Source organism: Pelodiscus sinensis, chromosome 7 (assembly GCF_052426305.1).
Source record: "Pelodiscus sinensis isolate ZL-2025 chromosome 7, ASM5242630v1, whole genome shotgun sequence".
Classification (NCBI taxonomy): domain Eukaryota; kingdom Metazoa; phylum Chordata; order Testudines; family Trionychidae; genus Pelodiscus; species Pelodiscus sinensis.
This window is the reverse complement of record NC_143058.1, coordinates 76,295,256-76,318,298: the sequence shown is the minus strand read 5'-3', so window position 1 is coordinate 76,318,298 and position 23,043 is coordinate 76,295,256. Positions and strand designations below refer to the sequence as shown.

The window sequence follows — 23,043 nt, the reverse complement described above, 5'->3', positions numbered from 1 at the left end:
CCAATCCCAACTAAATCAACCCAGCCAGGGCTTTGTCAAGCTGAGACTTAAACACCTCTAGGGATGGAGACTCCACTACATCTCTAGGAAACCCATTCCAGTGCTTCACCACCCTCCTAGTGAAATAGTTTTTCCTAATATCCAACTTGGACCTCTCCCCACCGAAACTTGAGACTATTGCTCCTTGTTCTGCCATCTGTCACTACCGAGAACAGCCTTTCTCCATCCTCTTTGGAATCTCCCTTCAGGAAGTTGAAGGCTGCTGTCAAATCCCACCTTGCTCTTCACTTCTGCAGACTGAACAAACCCAACTCCCTCAGCCTCTCATAAGTCATATGCTCCAGCCTCCTAATCATTTTGGTTGCCCTCCACTGGACCCTCTCCAATGCGTCCACATCCTTTTTGTAGCGGGGGGCCCAGAACTGGACACAATACTCCAGATGTGGCCTCACCAGAGCCAAATAAAGGGGAATAATGACATCTCTGGATCTGCTGGCAATGCTCCTCTTAATGCAACCTAATATGCATTAGCCTTCTTGACTACAAGGGCACACTGTTGACTCATTTCCAGCTTCTCATCCACTGTAACCCTCAGGTCCTTTTCTACAGAACTACTACTTAACTGGCTGGTCCCCAGCTTGTAACTATGCTTGGGATTCTTCCGTCCCAAGTGCAGGACTCTGCACTTGTCCTTGTTGAACCTCATCAGATTTCTTGTGGCCCAATCCTCCAACTTGTTTAAGTCACTCTGGACCCTATCTCTGCCCTCAAGCATATCTACGTCTCCTCCTAGCTTAGTGTCATCCGCAAACTTGCTGAGGGTGCAATCCATCCCATCATCCAGGTCATTAATAAAGATATTGAACAAAACCGGTCCTAGAACCGAACCTTGGGGCACTCTGCTAGAAACTGACCGCCATCCTGACATTGAGCCATTGATCACTACCCGCTGGGCCCGGCCTTCTAGCCATCTTTCTATCCATCTTACCATCCATTTATCCAATCCACATTCCCTTAACTTGCTGGCAAGAATATTGTGGAAGACCGTATCAAAAGCCTTGCTAAAGTCAAGGTATATCACATCCACTGACTTCCCCACGTCCACAGAGCCAGTTACCTCATCATAGAAGCTAATCAGATTGGTCAGGCACGACTTCCCTTTGTGAAGCCATGCTGACTATTCCTAATCACTTTCCTCTCTTCCAAGTGCCTCAAAATGGATTCCTTAAGGATCCCTTCCATGATTTTTCCAGGAACCGAGGTAAGACTGACAGGCCTATAGTTCCCTGGATCGTCCTTCTACACTTTTTTGAAGATGGGCACTACATTTGCCTTTTTCCAGTCATCTGGGATTTCTCCCGATCTCCATGACTTTTCAAAGATAATAGCCAAAGGCTCCACAATGACATTTGCCAACTCCCTCAGTACCCTCGGATGCATTAAGTCCGGACCCATGGATTTCTGTACATTTAGCTTTTCTAAAGTTCCTAACCTGTTCTTTACCCACCAAGGGCTTTCCATCTTCATCCCTTCTTGCGTCACTTAGCCCATTAGTCCAGGAGCCCACCTTGTCCGTGAATACAGAGGCAAAGAAAGCATTGAGTACTTCAGCTTTCCCCACATCATCTGTCATTAGGTTACCTCCATCCAGTAGGGGCCCCATACCCGCTCTGATCACCTTCTTCTTGTTAACATGCCTGTAGAAACCGTTCTTGTTATCCTTCACATCCTTAGCCAGTCACAATTCCATTTGCGCTTTCGCTTTCCTGATAACCCCCCGGTATTCTCATGCTATACATTTAAACCCCTCCCTGGTCATTTGTCCAAGTTTCCACTTTTTGTAAGCTTCTTTTTTGTGCTTAAGTTCACCAAGGATTTCCCCTGTAAGCCAATCCGGTCTCCTACCATGTTTGCCTCTCTTGCTACACGTCGGGATGGTTTCTTTCTGTGCCTTCAATAAGGCTTCTTTAAAATACTGCCAGCTGTCCTGGACTTTTTTTCCCTTCATATTAGCATCCCAGGGGATTCTACCCATCAGGACTCTGAGGGAGTCAAAATCTGCTTTTCTGAAGTCCAAGGTGTGTATTTTACTAGTCTCTTTTCTTCCTTTGGTCAGGATCCTGAAATCTACTATCTCATGATCACTGCTTCCCAGGTTGTCACCCAATGACAAATGAATAGGGAGGATGGGTATATAATATATTACTAATATAATCATATAACAATCATATTTATTATTAATGTAGTATCTGAGCACCTCAGTCTTTAGTGTATTTATTCTCACAACAATCTTGTGAGGTAGGAAGATTATCTACACTGTGAAAGTGGAGGACTGAGGCATCAAAATCAATTGGGTTACATTACTAAATACCTTTAAAAATCTGGTCTTAAGTAACTTTCCCAAGGTGACACAAACAGCCTGTGGCAGACCAGGGAACTGAATGTAGGATTCTTAAGTCCCAGGCTAACAGTGTACCCACGGGCCTATTCTTTCCATTTCTAAAATCCTGTCCTGAAAAAGCAGAGCAGGGATGAGGGGAAGAATGGCTCACAAGGGTCTGGTATTGTTAAAGCATTGTAATGCCACTTATTCTAAAATTTCAACTACTCCAAAAGTCAGCTTTGCTCCCTTTTGCACATCAGCAAAACAAAAGGTCAGCTTAGTGAAGTACTGGCAAGGCCTGACTGTCTTCTATTAAGAATGAAACATTTTTTTAAGCAACAGTTAAATAAATGGCTGCATGTCTGTAATCACTGCAACTTAAAATGTCAATTGGATTTGATATGTCATGTGCATTTAATCAATGTCTCCATATTATAAACTATTACTTTAGTTTGACTCCTTTGTCTGGCATAACTCATAATTCAGTGAGATAAGTACATTTCACTTTCTGTAGAGCTGGCTCTTAATGGCAAATACCTGTAAAACTGGAACCTGCCAGCACTTGGTAGTTAAGGAATCTGTTAGCCTTTCCATTATATGTCTCTATTTCCATACATTTGGTGTTATTTTTCTTTATATATCAACAATTATTGAGGGATAAGAAAAAGCCAAAGAAAAAAATATTTGATTTTGTTGTTTAATGGTAGAATTTGTGTCTTGTACCTATACTGTATATATTTCTTGTTGACAAAGGCTTTGACTGTACTTATGAGAAGATTGATATTCCAGAGATTGATCTTCTGGGGTTTGATTTAGCGGGTGTAGTAAGGACCTGATAAATCAAAGTCTGATGACATCTGGATCAACCCCAGTATTCCATGGGATTGCGAGGAGTAAGGGAAGTCTCTTTACTTTCCTGTCGACCTCCCACAGTGGAGAGCTAGGGAAATTTGATTTAATGTATGTCACATCTTAAAACCAATTTATTGTGTAGCATAGACCTAGCCTCATTAAAATGAGTAATGGAAAAGTGTATTGAATGAAGAATAAATATGATGTTAGAACATACCCAACGAGGAGAAGTAACAGAGAGGTAGCCGTGTTAGTCTGATCTTGGTAAAACAAAAAAAGCAGTCATGTAGCACTTTAAAGACTAACAAGATGGTTTATTAGGTGATGAGCTTTCGTGGGGCAGACCCACTTCCTCAGATCAAATTCTGAAAGTGAATTGTCATGACCATTATATAACAGAGGGATACAACGAAAAAAGCAATTCACTTTCAGAATATACCGAGGTGGAATCTGCATGCTAGACTGCCATGCTTTAAAACTTTGGTCTCCAAACTGTGGGCCATGCCCAAATAGGGGTGCAGAGACAAACACTGGTGGGGAGGGGGGACATGCAGTGAAAAATGGGGTAGCTCCCAAGGGGAGGAGGGAGCCCACCTCTGCCCCTATTCAGTTTCTACCCCTAGCTCCACCTCCTCTTTCATCCGCAGTTCAGTCTCCAGCTCTGCCTTCTGCCCAAGCTCCTCTGCTGAGCCATCTGTGCAGTAATGGGGGGAGGGGAGAGCATGGCCAGTATCCTTCACGGGGCGGGGGAGGAAAAACGTGGGCACTACTGCATTAACAGATGATGTGGACCCTGCTACTTCACACCAAGTTCTATAGTGAGTGCGGTAGCAGGAACAACATGGTGAAGTCTGTAGTTTCAGACCCTGGCTTGCCATACACTAACTAGAGCACACAAGCTCAGAGAAGCCTGTGAGAAGCTTGTCATCCCCAGAAAAGTTCTGTCTGTTAAATTAGAGCCCATATTTCAAGCAGCACTGGAGTTTCCATTTGTTTTACCAAGCACTGCATACACAGATATGAAAATTAAGCATGTGTGTGTATATTTATGTAGATAGCTAATAGAAATGAGTATGCAAATTGTCTTTTAAAGATACAGCTCTCAATTCTATTAATTTAATTACATCTTAAATAATGGTATTTTAACTTGACGTAGAGATGCAGCTATTTTATAAAGTATACTTAGCTTCTCAAAATACAAGTTTATGATTTCTATTCTTTAAAAGTAATCAAGCTGGACTTTGTGCTCTGATCTGTTAAGCAAATATCTCATTATCCAAGTGAAGTAATGAGAATAAGGGGTCTATTGTAGAAGTCTCATTAACATTAATGAGATTTATGCATGCATATTAAGAGGAGAACAGACCCCTAATTAAACGAATAAGTCTTTAGTAGGCAGTCTGCACGATCATTTTTAGTACAGAAAAATCCTCATTTCTGCTTTGGACAAGCTACAAACATAACTAAGGAGTTATCAGTACTATGGAGGAGGAGAACATGTCATACAGCATTCAGTTTCTTTTGACAAACAGCACAAATACAGCTTAAAATTCACTAGATGCATCTACTGCCTCCTTCTTCTGTACACACTAAAATAAACAGTTTTATTTTACTGACATATGTGTACAGTGGATTTGCTTAATGATGAAAGGAAATGAAGGCATCGTAATAGATAAACAGCTTCCCAGAACAGCAGGTCATGTACATTGGCCACTTCAACTGGCTTGCTCTACCAAACTTGTCTCCGGACACAACACAATAGGTCTTAGATTTCTTTGTTAGCTGAGACACAAACGACTCTGAAATCACCTTAATCTGATTGTATTTCAATCTAGTTGTCTCTTTTTTGTTTACTCATATATTTCTTTCCATCGCTTTCTTTATACATATTAAATCTCTCTCCAGGCAACATACTGCAATTATTCACCCTGTTTGTCTACATTAGTTTGCTAGCTTTCTCACAAATGCTTAACTTCGCAGAGCAACACAGGCTAGAAAAAATAATATAAAATATCACACCGTTACACTTAATGGAAGTCAATATCTGTATATTATGCTATCTACTTTGCAATACCATTACAGGATCAACACTGCTGGTCATAAAAAGTATCATTCCGAGCACAAGGCCTATAGTAGTAATGGGGAGGTGGGGGGAGGGGGAAAGCGGGGGCGCGGAATAGAAGGAAGGAGGGTCATTTCTCTCTTCCAACTAAAATGAAAAATAAAAGCAGTAGGGCATGTTGCTCAAAGGAAAATAGGCAAATTAAAGAGTACAAAAATAAAATATTCATGGCTTGTATTGTGAAAAGGAAAGTAAATAATTTAAGATGAATTGTTATGTGTAGAAAGTAGCATTTCCAAAGAGGAAAGAAGTGACTGTAACCAATTCTCTTTTCTGTACCTTTTTCACTGCTCTCAGCGAGACATACACACAGAACTGCTTCTGTGAACTGCAATTGCCATTGACATGCAAATCTAGTATTTTTTTTCTGATACCAATTTTATAAAGCTAATTGTATAAATGGAACTGGGTTACATTAAGACAAGAGGTTTTATTTTCAGTGGGCTTCTGAACCCAGACTGAATAAAGGATAAGAGGTTTCTTCCCTATGTGCACCAGTTTGGCTGTCTTTTTGCCACTGAATCATTAAGTACACAGTCAGTCTGGTGCTGGAGCAAAACATCATGACTATAGTCTGTTGGTCTCTGCCTACCGGGAACTAGCTATTAAAATTTCACTGGCATGGCTGCAGTCCATTAGCTAACTTACCTTCTTACCCATAAAGCTGAATGGCTACTCAGAAATTTTACAATCACTATCTGGAAAAAGTAATAACAGGACCACAGACGTGATACATTTAGTATACACTAGACTTGCAGCAGCTGCGGTGGGATCAGGGACAGAGTAGGGCAGATGTCACATTCCCTTGATGATTTAAACGTTCAGCCTTTGACTTAAATTAAAAACGGAGTTAAAACCCAACTTTGTGGGGCAAATATGTAATGACAGGCAGGATAATTAAATAACTATAGACCACAAATTAAGAACCTAGAGTCTAGCACTTATCAAACCTAGGATATTTTCTTCAGATTAACCTCTTGGTTAGGTCTGTCCAGAGCTCCAAGTGCTAAATGCTAATACTTTGAACATAAGTGTTCAACATCAGGAAATTCCAGTGCCCTGCAACAAGGGGTTAATTAACCCGCCAAAAGAGCAATTTAGAAAGGGCTTAAATGAAATTCTCTAACAATGAATGACACAATGGCCTTATTTAAAGCATAAAGTGTGTCATTACAGCACGGGGTTTTTCATGCAAATGAAGAATTCTTCAAGATGAAGAGAGTTGACTTGAGGAAGAGCATGTCTCCCAAACCTTGTCATGGCCTGAAACAATGATTAGTGCAGGAAGAAAGGGCTGAACTGAGAAATGAATGGGACACTGTCTAATCTCGCTGTTGTTATAGGTCTCTATGGAATACATAAAAGTTTAGAGTGTAACTGAACAGGAATAGTTTGGTATGTTCAAAAAGACTAACTGCTTAGTGTTAGACACTGGCTTTTCCTAACATTATGGCATAAATTCAACCACGTCTACATTAATGACAATATCGAATGCCATTGTTTATCTGTTACAGAACATCACAGGACCTCCATTATGGGTCACTTGATAAGTCATTTTGCAGCAATGTAACACAGTATGCTAAAATTCAACATGATGCTATGTGAGCTAATGCTGAAATGCAAATACTTCACTCAAGTAGATTTCTGTTCTTCTTTGGATAGAGCACATAGGGGTCATAAATATATCACTACCAACATACCTTGCCCTTACAACCAAGAATAGAAGACCAAACATCATGAAATAAAGTGTCCTGCAAACAAATGCTGGCAGACATTATTATGGTATTTTTAAAAAATGACAAATTGAGACCCAAAGGGATAATCACAGCAAATGCGGAAGCAGAAAGTTCCTGTTAAACCTTGTAAAACATAACGCTGAGTTTTTAAACAGTGATTAGAACAATAGAAACATGCTTGCTTGATGGTCTCCCTGAATCATAACTACCTGAATAAAACTTCAATCCTTGAGAAATCTAAGAGGAAATCAATTATTTTTAATTAAAAAAATCCACAACCCACAAGTAAATAGCAGATGAGCAACAGATGAGGAACTAAATGAAATCTGTTAGCAACTGGTAACAGCTTTGGTATTTTCTGTTGTTAAAGGGAGGAGGGAGTATTCACCAGTGATTCCAATATGTTCAAATATCTCAGCTGTGAGAAAATCTCAGTTAATTTTTTCATACTAAAGACAAAGGTTAGGAGTGGTTTTAATACCTTAAATGCTATTGACAAGAGAAACAAGACAGCTCACGTGAACATAGTACAGATATGAAAAATATGCAATCACTATTTACATTGTGTATCTATTATGTATTTGATAGAATTCGTCTCTCTGTCTGTCTGTTCAAGAACTCCTCCTAAACAGTAAGAGCTAGGGTCACTACATTTGGTATACAGCTTCCTCTTATCATAACCTAAAGCAGGATAAGGGTTTAGTTGTGTTAGAAAAATGGGATGTGGCTGAAATGGGATTGTTTCTGGGAAAACCATACAGAAAAGAGACAATCACCAAGAAGATGAAAGGCCCTTGCCCTGTCTAGGACTGCCCCACCCCCGAGCCTTGCACCCTTTAGTGAGGGCACGGTGGGGGAGGAGGGGCTTAGCTCCCCCTTCTATTCTTGGGGAACATTGCTGGATGTTCCCCTTCCTCAGGGAGTGAGGGGAAAGTGCACAATTTGCTGCATTCCTCACTCTGGCTGAGAAGCACAGGGACAGACAAATCTGGACCTGTCCCAGCTGGGGAACATGCACTTCTCCCCTGGCTGTGCCCGCTGGAGCTGCAGCATCCACGAAGAAGCTTGGTCTCACCTTGACCAAAGGTATTGTGGTGACAGAGGACTAGGATAATCTTCTCTTCCTGGAACAATCTGCATACTGAACCCTTCATCCCCAATCCCACAACAGAGCAATGATTTAAATGAAGAAAAACAAAAATTAATCGAGTTGAGGACCAGAGCAACGCTGAGTAAATCTTCTAGTATATATACACACACACACAAACACTTACTATGGTGTATAAAAATATTCTCCACAAAATAGCTAATGTAATTTTCCTAGCAGGTGGCGGATTAGTATGCGTCTTGATCAGCTCTTCATTAACAAAAATCTCTTAATGACCAGATCCCAATGATGCTTCTCCACTGATATTTTCCTAGACTGGGGGCAGAACCTCCTTCCTTAATATCTATTCCTCTCTTGGCAACAGCAACTCTGATTTGCTGGTTCTTTTACTATCTCTTCTAGCTGCTCCTATAGCATCTCCTCTGTTGATTCTTCCTCCCTTCCTCTGTCAATCTAGCCTAGGATTATATCCTTTGCCCTCATTCTGCTCTCACTCTACACTTTTTCTGGGCAACCTCATAATTAGAATGACCAGATCTACAACACAGTGTCTCAGGTTTCTTCCCTAGTCAACCTTTCTCTACCCCTGTTTGTACTCTTATTTTGATAACTCCTATGACAAGTCCTGCTGCCAGCTGAAATTCAACTTGTCAAAAACTCAACTCAACTTAATAAAGACATCCCACCTTTTTCCATAAATATTAATCATTGTCAGCTATCCTCTACCTAACAGAGACTCAACCTTTGTGTCATCTTCAGCTTCTCTCTCCCCGACAGATGTCCTGTCACTAAATCATACACATTTCACTTCAGTAATGTCTTACACATCTGCCTCTTTTTATGCTTTGCTGCTGCTAAAATCCTTGATCTCAAACCTTTATTACTTCAGCCTCTTCTTTCTGACTCTTCTGACACTCCCCTCACTCTAATGAATCAAAAACTTTGCTGTGAATATGAGCTCTGACATCTGATACTAACACTATATTCGTTCTCATTCTAAAATTCCTTCACTTGTGCCCCTAAAGCCTTGTTCATTCTTTTAAGGTCATTGGCTCCCCTCCACCCCCACAACTGCTGTCTACAGTTGCCCCTCTCTCATTTAAATATTATTTGAGAGTCAGTAACTAGATTCCTGTGCAGATATAAAAAGGTGGATCTGCTTCCACTAGGATCAATGTGTGATCCTTCCTGTGATCCACTCGCCTGTTTTGGCTTCTATCTGTGCCCACAGCAGCAAGCCATCAAGATGGGAGGGAGAGGAGATGAGTTGGCACGGGGCAAGATCTTGAAGGGAAGAGGCAGTGCGTGGGCAGGGAGTAGGGGTTAGAGACAGTGCAGGGGTAGGGACCTGAGGGAAAGGGACAGCGTGGAGGAGGGGCTGAGGGAGAAGGGGTTTCACATTGCATGATGCTCTTCAGCAAACAATGCCCGGCAGCAGCAACATGTGTTGCACCACAGTGGGGCAGCAGGGTGAAGTGTCAGGGCCCCACTTATTCCATTTGCTGGATGTGCACCCTAGCCCCTGCTGCCCAGGAGCATAGCCAGTGCTACTGGGCCAAGCCACGGTGGGGATGCTGGTGCTGGTGGAGGGGCCCAAGCCCAAGTGGCATGGCAAGCGGGTACTGGACAGCCTCGATTCCAGCCTATCCATCCCAATTCCAGCATTGGCTCAAGGCCACCAACCCCGAGTGAGTTTCACCCCCTAGGCTGCCCGAGCCGGACACTGCCAGCAAATAGAGCCCTGTGTGATCCACTATCCACAAAAATGGTCTGTGGATTTGCAGGACTCTGTCAATAAGAACTTGTGTGTTCTGAGACACTTAAGTGCTTTTGTTTGCTAAATGAGATTATCTGTGATTTCACTGGATATTTTCACGAGCTTCTTCAGGAAAATTTTTGGGCATGCCTGTGCTTGTATATGTTTTAAACACAAAAACCGTACCTCAGCATGGCACCAAAACCCTTCTTCTTAGTCTTCTTCTCTGGATCTTCATTTTCTTCTTTCCTTTTCTTCTCTTTGACTTTACCTTTGATCTTTCCCTTTTTCTTCTCCTTCTCTTTATATTTGTTGTCTTTCTTTATCTTGGTTTCTACATCTTCTAGTTCAGGATTCCCTTGTGGAGTTGCTTCAAAGTTCTGAGTTTCTTGAGTAGAGAGAGAGCTCTTATCAGACAGACCATCTACAGGGACAGAAAGAAAAATCAGTAAAAATGGTTAAGGACCATTTATGAGCAGGAAAATGCAAATGTGAAATCTGGAATCAGGAGATTAAAGTGCTGCAATAGTTCACAGTGCACGTTCATTTAACTGTATAATTTAAAATACAGACTAAACATATATCTAGTTAATTCAAGCAGGGCTTCTACTGTAAATTAAGCACAGAATTATTATAGTTACTTATTTTCTAGTAGTTATTTCTGGTATGAAAACCTTGACATGTGGTAAAACATTATTCTTTTCGAAACCTGGCCTGTTAACCTCCAACAATTCAAAAAAGCCCACAAGCTGGGACATAAACAGCAAGAGCTTATTTCTTCAAGAGCTTCTAAGAACCTGCATATCCTAACTACTATAAAAAACTAATGCAGTCACTCCCTGCTCTCAGCTATTTCTGATGTCTGTAAAAGAAACAGCAGTACAATCACTTTTATACTGCTTCGAGGAGACCAAGGCTGCGTCTAGACTGGCATGATTTTGCGCAAATACTTTTAACGGAAAAGTTTTTCCGTTAAAAGTATTTGCGCAAGAGAGCGTCTATACTGGCATGTGCCTTTGCGCAAAAGATTTGCTTTTGCGCAAAAGCATCTGTGCCAGTGTAGACACTCTCTTGCACAAGAAAGCTTCGATGGTCATTTTAGCCATCGGGCTTTCTTGCGCAATAAATTAACGTTGCTGTCTACACTGGCCCTCTCGCGCAAGAATATCTGCGCAAGAGGGCTTGTCCCTGAGCGGGAGCATGAAGAGTATTTGCACAAGAACCACTGATTTTGTACATTACAAAGTCAGTGTTCTTGTGCAAATACTCGTGGCCAGTGTAGACAGGCGGCAAGATTTTGCGTAAAAGCAGCTGCTTTTGTGCAAAATCATGCCAGTCTAGATGCAGCCCTAGTGTAGGTTTACTTTAGAGTTCAAGAACTGAACATAGCATTACAGTTCATGCTGTAAAACAGGGATCTCTCAATCTGGGGATTGTGACTCCCATAGGTGTCATGAATAATTTGGGTCAAGGTGTGACTGCTCTGTCCTTCCTTTACCGTTAAACAGGGCTCCTCTAGATCTTAGCTACATGGGCGGGAGCTGTGGTGCGGTCTCAGTATGGAAAAGGGAGCTGGCAAAGGAAAAACTTGAAGCTGAGTGTCGTAAAACAAACAAAACAGCAGCAAAAGTTAACAAGACAGACATTACTTAACACAAATCGAAAACAAAATGGTTACATAAACCTTTGTGGAGTCTGGGCACGATTCACTCCCACTACTGAAATCAATTAGACTTTCTGTTGAGGAAGTGCAGTGTAAGTTCACTCAGGCCCTGGGACAGCATATATAGTAATATGGCCCTAGTTCAGCACAACAATTAAGCACATCCTTAAATCCCATTATGGATATTAGTGTTAGTGCTTTATTGGATGGCGCCTTAGTCTGTACTAAGAGGTGGAAGCTTTCCAAACAAGTAGATGCCCCGGCATACCCTCTTCTGCATCTTCAGGTCCATCATAAGATTTGTCAATGGCAGCTCGGAAGCTCTCGTTACAGCCGCGACCACGGACCATGTGAGGCCTGGGTCTGTGGAAAGGAAGTTCATTTTTCCTGACTTCAGCCACAGCCGTCTGCAAGCTCTCCAATGAGCTGGACTTTTTTAAGCCCAGAGTAGGACCAAAATCTTTGCCTGGAGACTCTGGAGAAGGAAAAGCTAATGTTTACATAGAAATAAAAGTAATTGAATTATACATGTTGAACTGTATACATACAATACTCAGTGGCTTTAAAACCTGATATAAACCATGTCATTAATTTTAAAAACAACATCAAGTTGAAACTCCATGGAGATTTCAGCTAAGATTTGGGGAAACTTTAAAAGACAATTTACTGCTGTTATGCTGAAGCTCCCCTCTGATCAAACTGAAGATGAAGGTTGCAATGACTGCAATCACCCCACTCAGGACACTGCTAAATGGTCCCTGTTAGAGATGATGTATCTGTAGAGCTCCCAAAAATATTTAGGAAAACAAATTTTTGGTGTTTGGAATGGCTCAGATTGCATGAACGGTAGATATTTGCAAACAAGTTTCCAGTGAGAGTACATCTCCAGATCTCCTACAAGTCACATAATCCTTCACTTCAAGTCACATGTGTTGAACACTGCTAAACTATCAATACACTCAGCAGATTTTCCAGGAACAAAGTATAAACTTTTCCAGCAAAACAAACAAACTATAAATGTATTTGTCCGGCGATGCTGCCTCTTTCCTTTTGGAGAGAAAGAAATTAGATTTCTAGTCCTTCATTTCTTCTGCTGATGAACAAACACATCCATCTAATGCCCGACAGAATTTTTTGGGGAAGCTACTGCTAATATCGTAGCTGTGCCTCACTGCAATTTATCAAGATTTTTCACCTACAAAAAAGGATTCAAGAGATGGGAAAGCTAAGTGAGAGCTCTTGGGTACACTAATCAGGGGGAAGGAAAGGTAGAAAATGAATAGTTGTGATGCAATCTGAAATAGAATTTTGTTTTTTCACTTAATTTGTATATGACAAGCCAGGAAATGGAACCAATAAAGGCATAAAATAAAAGCAGATTATGTATTCTAAAGTGTCAGTGTAAGTCATATTAAAAGATACAGTATATTAAACAGCGTCGATAGGTGTTACTACCACAAGTAGCTGTATGACATCAGAACAAGAGACTTTCACATACAATTTACTGACTGCTGCTACTGAAGAGATTCTACAATCACAAGAAAACCAGGAATATTGATACCATGCTGTTACTTCAGCAATTCAGGAAAAAGTCTCAGTCATTTTAAGTGTCCTTTTTTTGTGAGAAATAAGGGCTGAGAAATTTTAAAAAATATGAAATTAGTAAAATCTTAAAAGAAACTGGAAAAGCTAAGCATTGGCATCAAATGTTGAATCGTCATAAAGGTCTACACAAAGCAATTTACATTGCCATTCCCTAGGGACTTTGACATGAGGTTAAAAAAATGAAGAGACAGAAACACATTTTAAGGGAAACCTTGTTGCTAGGTCACGAAGTGCAACCTTCTTTTGTTCACTAATTGCCATTCTGGAGACTACCATTATTGCCAAATTAGTGAGTGCTAAAATGGATTTAGAGCATTGACTTGCATACAACATAAAGGTGCTTAAAATCACTCAAAACGTGTGCATCAGTAAAAGGCACTGTGGTGCCTGTCTGAGGTGGAGAGTGAGGAACAAGAGACAAGGGAAGCATAATCACTGCAAAAGAAAGGGCAAAGTGAAAACCTCTCTGATCAGCACAGAAAGGGCTTTTCAGTCAGAAAACTGCTCTGATTGCCAGGTTTGGACAGGAAGCCACTACACAGCTCTCGATAACTGAGAGTATGATACACTGGAGCAGTTAAACTAAATACAACCCTGGACCTGGGCAGGGCCATGAAGCAGACTTAGGGTTAGGACTACTGTCTGACAAATGTAGGCAACATTATTACAGAGGTGATACCTTTGACTTTCATGGGGAGCAGCTGCTGCCTGCATCAGCGACAAATAATTAATAGAACATCATTAACAGCAGGATTGGAGAATGTCATGCGCAGAGTTCTCACCTCCACAAAAAAGATGTAATACATAAAGAAACTAGTTTTAAATACCCTTAAGTGGTTGTCTTATATAGAAATAAGCCAGCAAGTTCAGGCTGGAAAACTATCCTTAACTCATCAATGACGTCCATATTGATCTCTAAATAAGTAGGAAATATTACACAGAATTTGTGCTTATGTGAGGCACTAAAAGAAGGGATAAAGAGAATGTAGAATTTAAAACACTATCACACGAACTATAACCATTTGGGGTAAAATTATCCACATTATATGCCTGTCTCATCCTGATTTTTTTTTAAATGTTTCAGCTAAAATGGTTCAGCTCTTTTTGGGTGTGTCTATACTGCACCTGAAGCTCAAAATAAGCTACGCAATTTGAGCTACACAAATTGCATAGCTTATTTCGAGTTAATTTTGAAGTAGTTTATTTCAAAATTTTGCGCTGTCTACACAGCACCAAATTTCAAAATAAATCGCTATTCCAAAATGTCCCTTACTTCTCGTGGAATGAGATTTACAAGGACGTCGGAACAGCGAGCCCGCTGTATTTCAAAATAACTGGCGCGCTCAAAAGACGTGGTTTAGCTATTTCGGGATACCACCGGTATCTCGAAATAGCATTGCTGTGTAGATGTAGACTTTGTGAACAAGCTTAGGGATATAACTTTGCTGTCAGAATTCTGTCTTTTACCATGTAAAATGTAAATGAAAATGTAATCAAATTTGGCCAAGTTTCGTGACTGAAAAATCTTGGCTAGCACATGCTCAGTACAGACTTGCTAAACTTTGGGAGCTAAATTCTCCAAAGATTCCAATTGTACTGTGTCCAGCCAGGACTGCTAACAGACGTGAGGAGCAGTAGCCAAAGTCCCAGGTTCTTTATATTGCCCTGGGAACCTCAGGCAGCACTGAGGGCTGGCTGAGGGTGAAGTGGTGTGGTTTGGGCTGCACTGAGGGCTGGCTGCCCTAGCCCCACCCCTTCCCCTCAGGCCCCGCCCTTCTGGGGAGCCTGGAGAGGAGCACTGCCCACATTGCCCAGGAACGGAGAGCAGAGCGATGATGTGCCCTATGCTGTGATGATCAGTATCACTTATGCCTCGTATTTCACTGGTGAGCAGTCCAGTTTCAAAGTAAACTTTTTATTATAAACAGAACTCTGTACACAAATGTGGCAAGAAAAGACCAACTATTCTGTGTAATTGCAGCCTGCGACTGCCTTGTGCTGGTCTCCTTTGTTTCTGCCCCCAGCCATTCAGTATGTCTAAGAAAACAAAGAGTGTACAGGAAGAATGACATCTGAACACTCGCAGGAGGATTTGCTTCAGAACAGCGCTTCCTTCTTAAAAACATCTTTTGATTGAACCAAAAGATAATCAAACTATTACAAATGCAATAACTGACTCAACTCTTTTCTTAAACAGACCCCTAACATGTTTCAGTCAATGACGAGGGGGTTTCAGCAGCCTTCCCAATCTGCTGCATTGCAAATCCTCTTTTGTCAAACACTTCTTTGTAACAGACTGGCCAGTCTCATGGTCAATAACAGGGTCAGTTTATGAATTGCTCTAATCTTAAGTGAAGGGAGAGCAAACATATGTTGGTACCAAATTGTCAGGTGTCTTTGAGCAGACACTTACGATTCCTTAGAAAGATTTTGCCTTAAGCAGCGACCAGAATATGAGTGAGGTGACTCTTCCATCAATGTAGCTCTGACGGATCAGTGCAATTCTTGCCTCCTCCCACTGACAGTGCCTGTCTACACTAGTGCTTAAGTTGGCATAGGGTATGTTGCTTAGAGGGTGGCTAATTCTCCTCCCTGAGTGACATCACTTATGTCAACTTGTTCTGTAGCTTAGCATAGTTTTGGCCGTCCTTTCTTTTAGTCAGATACTTGAGTATTTATACATCTGTTGTAAATGAGTTTCGTACTTCTGACCTGTTACATACTTTGCCATTACTTTGATGTCACTATTCAGCTGCTGTCAGAAAACAATTTCTCTAGCTCTCCCCACTCATTTCCAGGTAGCCTTCATATATTCGATCCAATATTTTCATTCTCATCACTTGGAGAAACACAAACTCTGTTCCCTGCAAGAGCATGCCTAAGATCATTGAAACCCCATGTTTACAGTAGGAGCACACAGATACGAAGGGTTGCTTTTTAACTGCTTTGCTCACTGCTTGTAGCACTCCTTACAGTCTTTCATCTTCAGCAGTTTTTGTCTACGATTCATCCCATATACCTGGAGATACAGCACAACACTCATTATGTTCACACGCATGTTTACTGTCTGCTGCAGGCTATGTTTTGTCAGATGGATCTTGTTCTCTTGGGAGTGTGTCTGTCTTTACTGTGTGGCATCAGTTGGAAATCCTCAGTCATGTCATACTTTATCAAAAGCAGACACTGTATTTGTGGTGGTGCTTCTCCAAGTCCTTTATTATGTAGTGAGTGGTTTGAGAGAGTTTCTGCTTAAAGCTCTGACTGTAGTGAAAGTCATGAAAGTCATGTTGGGGTCTACTTGATTCTTTGATGCATAAGGCAAGACCCTCTCAGAAGTCAGTCTCGCTTCCAAATGTGATATTTTTGTCCCCATCTCAGAGCTTAGGGGGACTCACAAAAACTACTAACCCTGGAACCCAAGAAGAGTTAATCGGAAAACCCTGAATCTTAGTCTTCCCTGCCCTCTCTCCCTCCTGACTTGGGGCTGTTGTGCCAGGGGACTGAGGTGTCTCAGGAGGGGGCCACATTTGTGAGGGTTGGAGTTTATTTGTTGGGTGGGGGTTGCCTCTCACTTTTGTGTGGTCCCCAACTGATTCTTTTGTGGATCAGTGGTCCCCAAACCAAAACAAATAAAAAGGTTCCCCACTCCTGCCATAAATAAAGATGATGTTTAAACCTTTTGTTTTGGACATCAATTAATATTTTACTTTATTTGAAACAGTTTGGTAAACTAACATGATACAGTTAAAGAGCTTGATCTGTTTACTTATTTTAATTTTAATTAATAATATTTCCATACTTCCTGGTCATATATGGTTGTGACTATTTTCTTCCACTATTTGATCTGAGGAAGTGGGTCTGGCCCACGAAAGCTCATCATCTAATAAACCATCTTGTTAGTCTTTAAAGTGCTACATTGTCCTGCATTTTGCTTCAGCTACCCCAGACTAACACAGCTACATTTCTATCACTGGTCATATACATCCCCTTATGTTATAGCTTCAGAAGCCTAATACAAAAAATTTAGTATTTAAGGTATTTAGAGATAAGCAAAGGCATTTTGTCATCATCGGCAGTTGGCTGGTGGTCCACGGAAAGGTTTGCATTGAGTGGGGTGGGCTGCAGGCCAAAAAGTTTGAGAACCACTGCTCTAGTAAATGGCTCATTGTACGATGAAATACTTCTGAGCCAAACATATTCAAAAAGCAGACTTAGGAAGCAGTATCTGCCAAATTCTGTGTTGAGAGTGGAGATCTTGGAGCCCTTAGTGTTCAAAATGAGCTGCCAGAATCCCATCGATACATCTAATTTGCTGAAGAATTTAGCTACTGCCATTTCAGACCACAGTTTGCATCTTTGTAGGCCACTGGAAGTGTTCGCTTTTCATGTTTTTGTTCAGCTCCATTGACCTTTTCTTTTCTCTGCAATTACTAAGGAACCCAACCTTTTGGCTCTTCTCTTCTCCAAATGACACTATTTGATGTTGTTTTGTAATCCCTCTTCTAGCCTCTTTAAAGGGTTGTGAGCTTTTCTGGTCGCATGCATCACAGGTGCTGCATCTGCTCTTGAAATGTTACTGGGAGACATTCTTTTCCTGTGAATACACCTTTAGGTGATCATAGCACTACTTGAATATCCAGTTTTATGTTATCGTTCTGACTCTCTATAGCAGCGGTCCCCAATCGTTTTTATACTGTGGACTGGCAAACCCATTCACAAACTTTCGGTGGTCCATTAACATTTTATTTGCATATTTGCATATTCATTATGCAAACAACAAATATGAAAAATAAAATGTTACCAGTCCACCAAAAGTTTGTAAATGGGTGTGTCAGGCCGTGGTATAAAAAGCCCCGGTCCCAAGAGCCCCCCAAGTGCCAGCCTAAACCCTAGAGCCCCCCAACGCCCCAATACTCCCCAGTGCCAGCCACTGACCCCAGAGTCCCCTGCACCCAACCCCTCCCAGTGCCAGCCTCTGACCCTCCCACCCCTTGGAGCCTCCCACCACTAGACCCACCCCAGTGCCAACCTCCTGTTTCCAGGGCCCCACTACACCCAATGATCCCAGGGCCCCCCCAGTGCCAACCCCTAATCCCCAATATTAGCCCCATCCCAAGTGCCTGCCAGTGCCAGCCCTGACCCCATAGCCCTCTCACTACTAGCCCCTCCCCGAGAACCCCCCAGTGCCAGCTTTCTACCCTGGACACCCCAGTCCCCCCCAGTGTCAGGCCCCTGCTTCTCAGAGCCCCCCAGTATTAGCCCCACCTCCAGAGTTCCCCAGTATTAGCTTTGCCCACAGAGCCCCCACCAGTGCCAGCCCCCCACCTCTTAGGGCCTCCACCCCCAGAGCTCACAGCAGTAAACCTGCCCCCGGAGCTTCCAGTGCCTGCCATGCCCCCATCATCCAGCCACCTGCTGAGCACTGCTGCACGTCTCGCTGCTGCTCTAAGGCTGCCATGCCAGGCTTTGCGCGGCCTTCCTGCCACACAGTGAACTGCTCTTCTGCTTCCGGGAGGAGACCCTGTCCCTGCCCGCAGCTGGTTGGCTGAGAGGAAGGGCAGGACATGCCTGTCATAACAGCTATGGTAAGAGGGGCGGCAGTGGGTGGTAATGCTGCTTTATAGTATACATCCACTAACGAGATCAAGCATCTCTCCTGCGTGTAGGCAAAGTGGGATTGCTTGTATTAACATCCATTTTTGCTTTACATTCTCCTTTTGTATTTAAGTATCAGTGTGCATTTTCCCAACACTGGAATTGTTTATAGACTGTTTTTAAACTTGCACGTGCCTGTGCTTCTAACATCTTAATATCATTTTCTGTTATCATGTTTACTTGTGCCCCAGTGTCTATCATGTATCTCATGTAAGTGCCATGTATGCACATTTTATTTAGCCACACTTGAGTTTTCAGCCTCCTCCAATCTCGTGCTGAAGAAGAGCTTCACTTAAGGAATCCATTTCCGCACTCAACATGCACTTTCCTACTTTCTCTGCACATAGTATAGTGGTTGGGTTTATTATAGTTTCTACATATTTTCCTGAATGCTGGGCATTTTCTATACACATGCTAGTTACGACATTGCTGGCATTGCTTCCTGGTTTTCATTTTTCTGCCTTTGGCCCATTTTTGTGTGTGTGACTTCTCCCCTGCTGGTTAAGTTACGTTGTGCCTTATAAGTTCTGATGTGCCTTTCCCTTGGCTTTGCTGTTGTTAAAATGGGCAACACAATGGCAGATGAAATTCAGTGTTGATAAATGCAGAGTAATGAACAGGGCAAAATACACATACAAATATACATACAAAAATATACATACAAAATGACGGGGTCTAAAATAGCTGAACAGATCAATAAAGAAATCTTCGAGTCTTTGTGAACAGTTGTCTGAAAATATCTGCTCCATGCCTAGTGACAATAAAAATACTCTAACAGAATATTAGGACTCATTAGGAAAGTAATACACAAGAGAGAAAATGTCATCCAAAGCCAAAGATTTGGTGGTGATGGGGGACTTCAACTATCCAGATATATGTTGGGAAAATAACACAGCGGGGCACAGACTATCCAATAAGTTCTTAGACTGCATTGGAGACAACTTTTTATTTCAGAAGGCTGAAAAAGCTACCGGGGGGAAGCTGTTCTAGATTTGATCCTAACAAATAGGGAGGAACTGGTTGAGAATTTGAAAGTGGAAGGCAGCTTGGGTGAAAGTGATCATGAAATCAGAGTTCATAATTCTAAGGATGGGTAGAAGGGAGAACAGCAAAATAGAGACAATGGATTTCAGGAAGGCAGATTTTGGTAAGCTCAGAGAGCTGATAGGTAAGGTCCCATGGGAATCAAGACTGAGGGGAGTTGGAAGTTTTTCTAAGGGACATTATTAAGGGCCCAAAAGCAAGCTATTCCTCTGTGTTGAAAAGATAGAAAATATGGCAAAAGACCGCAGTGGCTTAACCACGAGATCTTGCATGATCTAAAAATAAAAAATAAAAAAGGAGTCCTATAAAAAAATGGAAAGTAAGCCAAATTACAAAGGATGAATATAGGCAAACAACACAGGAATGCAGGGGCAAGATTAGAAAGGCAAAGGCACAAAATGAGCTCAAACTAGCTATGGGAATAAAGGGAAACAAGAAGACGTTTTATAAATACATTAGAAGCAAGAGGAAGACAAAGGACAGGGTAGGCCCACTGGTCAGTGAGGAGGCAGAAAGAGTAACAGGAAACTTGGAAATGGCAGAGATGCTCAATGACTTCTTTGTTTCAGTCTTCACCGAGAAGTCTGAAGGAATGCTAGTGGGAAGGGGGTAGGTTTAGAAGTTAAAATAAAATAACACGAAGTTAAAAATCACCTAGAAAAGTTAGATGCCTGCAAGCCACTAGGGCCTGATGAAATGCATCCTAGAATACTCAAGGAGCTAATAGAGGTAGAGTTGCCAGGTAGATCCCGCTAAAAAACTGGACGCGCTTGTCTGGGGGGGGACGGGACCGGCAAGGAGGGGGGTGGGACTTGTTGGGAGGGGGGCGGGAAGTAGAGCTGGCGAGGGGGGGGCAGGGATCGTGGGGCTGGCCGGAAGGAAGAGGGGGTGGGAAGCAGAGCTGGGGGAGGATCGGGGGCTGTGTGGCTGGCTGGCAGGAAAGGGGGGCCCAAAAGAAGGGGGGCGGGAAGCAGGGCTGGCGGGGGGGGGGGTGTCTGTGGGCCACGGGGCTGGCTGGCAGGAAGAGGGGGCGGGAAGCAGAGCTGGGGGAAGATCGGGAGCCGTGGGGCTGGAGAGGAGCATGGGGGGGGGGGCAGAGGAAGGGGGGCAGGAAGCAGACCTGGCAGGGGGTGGGGGGTGCAGCCACTAGCCGCAGCCAGAATCCTTCAGGCTGCGCCCCCAGCGGCCCTGTTCAATATCTTCATCAATGATTTAGATATTGGCATAGAAAGTACGCTTATTAAGTTTGCAGATGATACCAAGCTGGGAGGGGTTGCGACTAATCTGGAGGATAGGATTTTGAATTTGCCAATTCAAAATGATCTGGACAAATTGGATAAATGGTCTGAGGTAAACAGGATGAAGTTTAAGAAAGACAAATGCAAAGTGCTCCACTTAGGAAGGACCAATCAGTTTCACACATACAGAATAGGAAGCGACTGTCTAGGAAGGAGTACGGCAGAAAGGGATCTAGGGGTTATTGTGGACCACAAGCTGAATATGAGTCAGTAGTGTGATGCTGTTGCAAAAAAAGCAAACATGATTCTGGGATGCATTAACAGGTGTGTTGTGAGCAAGACACAAGAAGTCATTCTTCCGCTCTCCTCTGCACTGATTAGGCCTCAGTTGGAGTATTGTGTCCAGTTCTGGGCACCGCATTTCAAGAAGGATGTGGAGAAATTGGAGAGGGTCCAGAGAAGAGCAACAAGAATGATTAAAGGTCTAGAGAACATGACCTATGAAGGAAGGCTGAAAGAATTGGGTTTGTTTAGTTTAGAAAAGAGAAGACTGAGGGGGGACATGAGAGCAGTTTTCGGATATCTAAAAGGGTGTCATAAGGAGGAGGGAGAAAACTTGTTCATCTTGGCCTCTGAGGATAGAACAAGAAGCAATGGGCTTAAACTGCAGCAAGGGAGGTTTAGGTTGGACATTGGGAAAAAGTTCCTAACTGTCAAGGGTGGTCAAACACTGGAATAAATTGCCCAGGGAGGTTGTGGAATCTCCATCTCTAGAGATATTTAAGAGTAGGTTAGATAAATGTCTATCAGGGATGGTCTAGACAGTATTTGGTCCTGACATGAGGGCAGGGGACTGGACTCGATGACCTCTCTGGGTCCCTTCCAGTCCTAGTATTCTATGAATCTATGATCATATTGCCTCTATATAAATCCATTGTACCCCCACATGTGTGCAAATTTGATCACCCATTCTTAAAGAAAGATATATTGGATTGGGAAAAATTAGAGAAGGCAGTAGAAATTATTTGGAGTATTAAACACATTCCAAATGAGGCGAGATTAAAAAGGTTGGGACTTTTCAGTTTGTAAAAGAGATGAATAAAGGGGAAGATATGACAGAGGTCCAGAAAATCATGAATGATGTGGAAAAATTGAATAATGGAAGTGTTACTTACTCCTTCAAATAACACAAGTACCAAGAGTCACTCAAATTAATTGGCAGCAGATTTAAAACAAACAAAATGAAGTATTTCTATACCATGAATCTCTGGAACTCCTTGCCAGAGGATGTTACGAAGGCCAAGATAACAGGGTTCAAAAAAGAACTAAGTAAGTTCATGGAGAACTGGTCCCTCAATTGCTGTTAGCAAGTGTGGGCAAAGATCCAACACCATGTTCTGCATGTCCCTCACCTCTGTTTGCCTGAAGCTGAGCATGAGTGATGGGATGAATCACTCATGTGCCTGTTGTGCTCAATCCTTCTGAAGCACCTGGCATTGGCTACTGTCAGATGACAGGATACGGGGCTAGATGGACCTTTGAATTAACCCAGTATGGCCGTTCTTATATTCTTACATAGAACTCAAATGTATCTGCCCCTACTGTAACCCGCTAGACCCCATCATCTTACCACGAGCTATCAAAACATATTAGAGTTCAGTGGGTCTAATTTTTGTCTTACATTTATATAGGAATTAGATACAGGGATCCTGACAGCTAACTGCTAAATTATCTATCAGAAAACTAGAGTTTTCAAGTGCCTAATTAGCTCCTGGAATCACGGTTAAAGTTGATTCCCACCCTCATCAAAATCTGAAATGGCACCCCTGCTCAGGGTGTCCTCTCATCTGCTTGGGTTTTCAAACTCTACCTTATAGAGCT

General features: G+C 42.3%; 1 protein-coding gene across 7 annotated transcripts in view; it reads right to left on the bottom strand.

Moving 5' to 3' along the window:
- PARD3B (par-3 family cell polarity regulator beta) overlaps nucleotides 1–23,043 on the bottom strand; it is a 618,049-nt gene that overhangs the window by 179,421 nt on the left and 415,585 nt on the right. For all 7 annotated transcript variants that reach the window (XM_075934324.2, XM_075934322.2, XM_075934323.2 and 4 more), the window contains 2 exons: nucleotides 11,889–12,095; nucleotides 10,144–10,381 (listed from right to left, as the gene is read on the bottom strand). In XM_075934324.2, coding sequence (XP_075790439.2) covers nucleotides 10,144–10,381; nucleotides 11,889–12,095 — 445 coding nt within the window. The remainder of the gene's footprint in view (nucleotides 1–10,143; nucleotides 10,382–11,888; nucleotides 12,096–23,043) is intronic.